The sequence below is a fragment of the Prunus mume genome, linkage group LG3, assembly GCF_029339155.1.
Source record: "Prunus mume cultivar Tortuosa linkage group LG3, ASM2933915v1, whole genome shotgun sequence".
Taxonomy (NCBI): domain Eukaryota; kingdom Viridiplantae; phylum Streptophyta; class Magnoliopsida; order Rosales; family Rosaceae; genus Prunus; species Prunus mume.
In genome coordinates, this window is record NC_142700.1 from 3,360,423 (window position 1) to 3,367,361 (window position 6,939).

The following is a 6,939-nucleotide window of genomic DNA, read 5'->3' on the forward strand; positions in this document are numbered from 1 at the left end:
ATGTTATCAATCTTTGTTGTTGATGCAGAAAATGGTTCTGCACTTTCCCGGTGATTTTGTTAATGCTAGGTTATGTAAGATAGCAAATGTTCAAGTCCTAGGTACATCTAGTAACAGTAATTGATTATCTTAATTGGTTATGAGTTTGCGTTCCAAATCATATAACAGCTTAAGGTTATAAGTTTGCGTTCCAAAATGCCCCCCTAAAGACCGATTAGTCTTTCTCGGTTTCAAATTTCAAGCTCATTCACTTGTCAAGATTAGTATCATTTAGGTCTAGCATCTTTGATACTTTCTTACTAAAAACATGTAGGGATATTCACATATTTAATGCAACCAATTCAATAATTTCTTTTCAAAGTTCGTTCATGCCAGTAGTGTAATGTACTTATCAATTAATGAGGTCTCAAATTGCAACAACAATATAATTTATGATGATGTAGATACCTAATTGTTACTAGCCTTATTATAGTTGGAACACTATACATCGTGGGCACTAGAAATTACTTTAATCAGTTGGGCTACAAGCCCATTGCATAAAAAAGAGAAAATACTATTTTTTTATTTATTTAATTTATTATTATTTACATTTGGTAAAACGTTCACCATATTATTATTGGATAATCTGTCCTGCTTGAAAAAGAAAAATAAAAAATAAAAAAAAGAAAGGGCCGGCTTTGTCCGTTGAGAGAGGCGGTGCTAATCATGTCGGGGCGACGAAAATTAGTTTGCTCTGGGCAAAGAAGATGACGGCCTGCTTGTTTCTAAATCTGCCACTTTCTTCTTCATCTGCCGCGTTTACTGATCATACTAATAAGAATAACCCATCACTAGCTTCACACCTACTTCTCACCCTAACCCCAAACCAGTCCTCTCTTCGAGCCTCTCGGTTCTTACGCCAAATCAAAGCCTCATCAGCTTCCATGGAAGCCCAGCAAAGTGAGACCGGCGTCTCAACCCCACCTATGAAGCTCTTGTTCGTGGAGATGGGCGTGGGCTACGACCAACATGGGTCAGCTTCCTTTGCCCCTTTGACTCTCTTCTCGCTCTTTTTGCCACATTTGATGATTTGCCCATTTGAGAATTTCATGCGTTGAAGTATCAAAATTTTGAGCTTTAATTAAAGGAAGTAGCTTGGTTAATATGAAGTTTGATGAAATTTTGTGTTACAGCCAAGACGTTACCGCTGCAGCAATGCGGGCTTGCAGAGATGCCATCACCTCTAATTCAATCCCTGCGTTTCGAAGAGGTAATATGATCATATGCCTTTAAAAAATTTAGTGGTAAGACAAATAAATCAGGGAGTTTCACTAAAACACCCAAATAAATTATAAAACTCAAGCACTATTTAAACATATAAACACACTCAAAACCCATCATTACACACACTCAAAACCCATTTATAAACGCACCCAAAAAGTTGACTTTTGGGTTGATTTTGGGTGTGTTTCTATGTTTAAATAGTGCTTGGGTTTTTTTATAAATACATGTCTAAGATTGAGTTTATTTATAAATTTGTAAATAAATTATTAGTATACTGGCTGTTTCTTTTATGCTGTATTTGCTAGCCTAAATACTGTTGAATTCTGTTTTGTGAATACATGTTATGTGTTGGTAAATGAGCACTGCGGTTTTGACGAATTTGAGTGGATGCTATAGGAACCCTTATGTGATGATTTATTTGATTACATTATCTTGTGTTGGATGATGTTAGTGGCATTAATAGGATTCTTATGGAGTTTGTTTCATTAGTAGTCATAAAGTTAAATTGCTGCAGGGTCAATACCTGGTGTTACATTTGAGGAGATGAAACTAGAGATCAAGCTGGGTGTGCCTCATTTACTCCAACCGTTACTGGATGTCGAGAGGGTCAAATCAGTCTTTCCTTAGTGAGTATTTGCACTTTTTGAATCTGGATGCGTGAACTTTCATTCGCTGAAACTTTGCCAAATCTCTTATACTAAGCTGTTCACTGCCAAATTCATTGACAATGTGGCAGCATTCATAGGTAACCATATCTTTCGCTTATATGGAATCAATCAATCTTACCGGTGTTTACCATTGTGCCTGTTAGTGAAATCTAATGTTTGAATTTTTAAGTGGCTATAATCATATTGCATTAAGACCTTTGCTGGTGCTAATCCTTGTTCAACAGGAATTATATCAAGGAGCTTTGAAATGGCTCCACTAGTTTAGTATGATGGAGAATTAGTATGGTGAACTTTCTTCCTTGGAAGAAGCTATCAAATCTATTTCAATACTGTCCAGTAGGATTATTCCCCCCGAAATGTGGGAAACTTCTCTTTACTGTACAGCTTCTACTCCAATTTGCATTGAGCATAGCTTACAGACTATAGATTAAGGGATGAGCCCAAGTGCTCGTTGGTTGTGAAATTTGACTTGGTCTAGTCACGGCATGTACATTTCTGCTTGCAAAACTTTAATTGTTAGTAACTTGTGAGTGCTTCTTGACAACATCCTAAGGATGCACTGAGCTAGCAAACCAGTTTGTTCGGGTTTATCCACTGCGTAGATATGCAAATGCTCTCTTTTACAATGCAGTGCTATGATGTTGAAACCAGAGTCCACACATTTTTTGACATTGTTTTTGCCTTATCTTCCCCCTAAAACTTAATCGCAGTGGAAAAATTGTGAAAGTTGAAGTTGTGGATGGCGGACTGATATGCTCAAGTGGTGTGTGCGTGGAAGAAATGGGAGATAAGAATGACGAATGTTATATAGTGAATGCAGCAGTCTACATTGGTTACTAGCTTCTTCTTTCCTCCAATCCCCCACCAGAGTGTTTTTAAGGTTTGTTTTCACTTTTCTTTTCCACATAAGATGCAGATAGGTTTTTTTTTTTTTTTCCCAACCTGCGCCGGGATTTTGTTTATTCTGTGGTGAATTGCCATTCAACTGAGAGCCGAAGTTCAATATCTCTTATTGTTGCAGAACCCTCTTAGGAGGACGATGGCTGGTGCTTCAGAGTCTTCAACAGTGAGAGGAATGCCTGCGTCCATCAACGTATCTTTGATTTTTTTGTTTGTACCAAGAGCTGTCTTCCTAACATCTTTTGTGGCTGATGATTATTTTGACAATCATGGTGTCTCTATATGCTAGGTCTTCTATGCTTATTGAATAATTGGAATTCAAGGTAATGCTATAGACAATTGCTTCCAGCATAAATTTCTAATGATATTAACCATCATAATTTGCTTGTCATCTCGTTTCATTCTGTTTTCTGTTCTCCATTTGAAACATAGTTACCTATCTTCTTATCCAAAAGGAAAAATAGTGAACTTTCTTGAAATCACTTAAGCCTTTGACTGAAATTGCGGACCAATAATATAATGCTCTTATATCATTATTGGAAGCATCTTCACACATTCAAGAGCTTAAAAGAAAAGACCAATGTTGACCACAATGCTGGAAATCTCCACATGTACATTTCTTTAATTAGATCACAGAGCAAATTAACAGGAAAGTTCAAACTAGCCAATGACTTTAAGTTACTCTAAGACGAGTGTTTTTGCTTTTTGTAATCGCACATACACTCTCACTTCTCCATCTCTTCTCTGTCTATCTACGAATCCAAACCATTTTTCTGGTCAATTAAACCAATCAATTTACAACTGATTTTGGCACCTTATTGTCGTTTACTAATCGAAGTGAATCTGAAATTCTAAACCCCTCGACTATGCAAGCAATGTATAGAAAGAAAGGAAACTAAAATGGTTGCTACTGTTGCTCAGTATGGTTGACCTTCACATGATGAGAGCTGCATATAGGAGTTGGTTCCAAGTATCCGGCAACCCAGGTAGGCACCAGTGGCTGCAGTCGTTGCCGGAGTGGTCGCCGCTATAAGTTGAGGGATGAGCATCTTTTCTTAATTGTGAGAGTGTCGTAATGTCGAGCAAGTATACCGGATTCTTAATCGTGCTTAACACCTTATTTACAACAGCATAAGCTGGGGTGGCCCTGCTGGGTATGTTGTTCCAGATAGAGGTCCAAGTTCTCCATAGCAATTCTTCTTCGGAGAATTCCATTCCTGCCCCCTGGTTCAATGCAACAACGAGGTTGTTAATTATAAGTCTCACAAAGTAGTGTGATCAAATCTACCGCTTTGATTTACACTTACTGATAATGGGTTGGAGAAATCCCTTGGAAGAAGACTCTGGTCTTTGAAGGATCAACATTTGAGTCAACCCATTTAGCCCATGTGGAGAGCCCCTTATAAAATGCTGTCAAACGATCCATATCTTTGTACAAATTTGTCCCATCCCGAACATAGTCCCATCTGCACAACACAACCATCCAAAAAATGAAACTCATAATGCATCAACGGTAGTTTATGATCATGCACACGAGAGAAGACAGCCTAGCATTCCTCAATTGAAAAATTGAAAAGAAAAGATCGAGGGTTAGAATCGTACGGCTGAGATTTGCCTGTATGGGTCCACCAATGCCAGGAATTGAAGATCAACATGTCCATGTCTTTCCATGAATTTCCAGCGTTGATGGAGCCCAGGTTTAACACACGGCCAACGTTTTCCCTAACTATATCTACCAGGTATGGTGTGCGGAACATAAACAAAGTCACTCCATAGTCCTGCATATAACATAACCCGTCTTCCTTTTAGATTCAATCAACAAGACCTCCAAATAATATGGCAACAATGAAATGGCTGGTAGTATGCAAAAAGCACTGTCGCCAAAAGCACTTATCGTCTACATCATTATATATTTTCCAGAGTATATCATCACAAAGAAACTAAATAAATACTACAAGCAACCACATGCATGCTTTAAATTTAGTTTATGAGCAATTATTTTGAATAAATTTTGATAAAATGCATAATTCAACATGGAGCAGTTTGTGAATTGAATTATTGTAACCCTCGATTAGAGGATAAATGATTGAAGAAGGCGGCCCACAAATGATTACAAGAGACTACAGGTTGGCTGGTAGCTGATCACAGCCTGTAAACGTTCATGGCTTTAAAAGATCTACGTTGAAACTAATAATGTAGGACATGAACATAAATAAATAAATAAATTGAAGCCTTATATGATTTCTCTTTTTCTTTGTTGGGTACGAGCAGCCTCATCTTTCTGACTTTCTATTTGCCAAGTCAATTAAAGGGTAAGGTGAGCCGACGTGGTCTAGCCCAATAGAAAAATACCTTAATTTATAGATTAGAGGTTTCAAGTTCAAACCAATTAAAAGGTAAGGTGAGCCGACGGGGTCTAGACTAGTGGAAAAAGATCTTAACTTGTAGACTAAAGGTCTCATATTTAAACCAACATGAAATCTTGATTGTGCGTGTGTGTGAGAAACACCCCATCTTTAGTAATTTAGACTATTGATCGATTGTAAGGGGTAAGATGAGCTATGAATTTTGGCTCTAATGAATAATTGGTTAAGTTCATGAAGATCATATAAGCTTTCACCCATACTTTTCTAAGCTAGACATCACCAACATGGTAGGCTTTCTAAATAAATGTTTTCTTCATTGGAATTTCTCCTACCAGAAAAAGGAAGACAATAAATGAATAAAATCTCAAGAGGGAACATGAATTTTTATGCCTGCAGTTTCTAATTAGCTGCTTTGATTGATTTCTACATATTTTCTTTTTCTTTACCACCTACTAAACAAAAGGCAAAAAGAGTATGGAATAACTTAAAGAGGGAAAAAAATAGGACAAAGCTTGGCTTTAAAATTTATTTATTTTTCTCATTCCCACCAACCCCACAACTGGAACCTTCTGCTAAGACACATCATTTTTTTACACAATGATGGGTTTATCATTTACATTTAGCTAGCTCCAGGCTTTCCTTCCAGTATAAAAAAAGCAATGTAAACCAATTAAATTCAACAATAATTGAAGCAATTATCAACATTTATTATATAGTTTCCAAGTTTAGCATAATTTAACAGAAAATCAAATTTGCCAGAAAATAGATTAATATAACAGTGGAGAACAGCATAGTATGGAGGACTTGAACTTCCAAAAACTTTATAAAAACGAAAAAGAAAAGAACATGTTGGGAAAAGAGACAAAAGGGAACAAGATAAAATATAATATAAGGTAAGAAAATAATTACAGAGAGACAGACAAATATGCAGACAGTCATGCAGTGAGAGAAATGGAATTTTGAAACAAAAGAAAAAAAAGCCAGTCTGACTCTGTCCTTGTCTGTCTTCTCTCTCTCTCTCTCTCTCTCTCACTCACCTGAAAGTTCACAGAATAGCCCTTTTTGAAGGTGGTCTTGGCATTAGGCACCGACGCATGGATCATACAAGACAACGATTCCCACATGTTGAGACTCAGTGAGTCACCCACAAACATTATTTTCTTCCCCTTCCATCTCCTCAGAAAATCCAACCCATCAAACCTTTTACAATAAACAGATTAATTAGTTTACTAATTATAAATTAAGCAAGACACATTTTATAATTAAATGTAGCATTATAGCATATGATAGGGTACCTGGGCAAGTCACAAGAGTCAGGCTTCCAAGCATACTTGAGGAACTGCTTGTCAGGTCTGCCGTACTTGATGCAGTCAAACTCAGGATCTATGAAGGGACAGCTGGAAGAATCATAGAGGGGGTAAGAAGCATCAAAAGCCCAATTGCCTTGGAACAGATTGCAGCCAGTCGCTTGCTTTCTTTGTCTGGAAATTCTGGTGCCATGTCCATGTCCTGCAGAGCTTGCTTCATCCGAAAACAAGACCAGAACTTGAAGAGCTACAAGGCATGACAGAGCTTGGAACCTAAAAGCCATTTTGGATTTTACACATGCATTCACGAGCTGTGAAGAAGAAGAGTGTGAGAGAAAGATGTATGTGGTATGTGGGTTTTTATAGTAGCTCTCTAGCTTTAAAGTATTTGGAATTTAGGAAGGAGAGGTTTGGCTTCGTCGGTTCACATGACTT

At 37.4% G+C, this 6,939-nt stretch overlaps 2 protein-coding genes across 2 annotated transcripts; one reads left to right on the forward strand and one right to left on the reverse strand.

Moving 5' to 3' along the window:
* Nucleotides 1-633: 633 nt before the first annotated feature.
* Nucleotides 634-3,222, forward strand: LOC103324872 (uncharacterized). The gene is made up of 5 exons (XM_008226989.3): nucleotides 634-1,012; nucleotides 1,173-1,249; nucleotides 1,778-1,889; nucleotides 2,642-2,811; nucleotides 2,953-3,222. Exons 1-4 carry the CDS (start codon nucleotides 747-749, stop codon nucleotides 2,769-2,771), a joined length of 585 nt encoding a protein of 194 aa, XP_008225211.2. The 5' UTR covers nucleotides 634-746; the 3' UTR covers nucleotides 2,772-2,811; nucleotides 2,953-3,222.
* A 192-nt stretch (nucleotides 3,223-3,414) lies between these two features.
* Nucleotides 3,415-6,939, reverse strand: LOC148918429 (protein trichome birefringence-like 37). Its single transcript, XM_089047805.1, is given in 6 exon segments — nucleotides 3,415-3,976; nucleotides 3,979-4,055; nucleotides 4,139-4,297; nucleotides 4,434-4,609; nucleotides 6,235-6,397; nucleotides 6,493-6,939. Coding segments are annotated over 6 exon segments (1,083 nt in total). The 5' UTR covers nucleotides 6,789-6,939; the 3' UTR covers nucleotides 3,415-3,764.

Coding starts and splice junctions, on each gene's coding strand:
- LOC103324872 (XM_008226989.3), top strand. CDS start 747: ATGACGGCCTGCTTGTTTCTAAATCTGCCACTTTCTTCTTCATCTGCC. Junction 1,013..1,172: donor GTGGGCTACGACCAACATGG/GTCAGCTTCCTT, acceptor TTTGTGTTACAG/CCAAGACGTTACCGCTGCAG. Junction 1,250..1,777: donor AATCCCTGCGTTTCGAAGAG/GTAATATGATCA, acceptor AAATTGCTGCAG/GGTCAATACCTGGTGTTACA.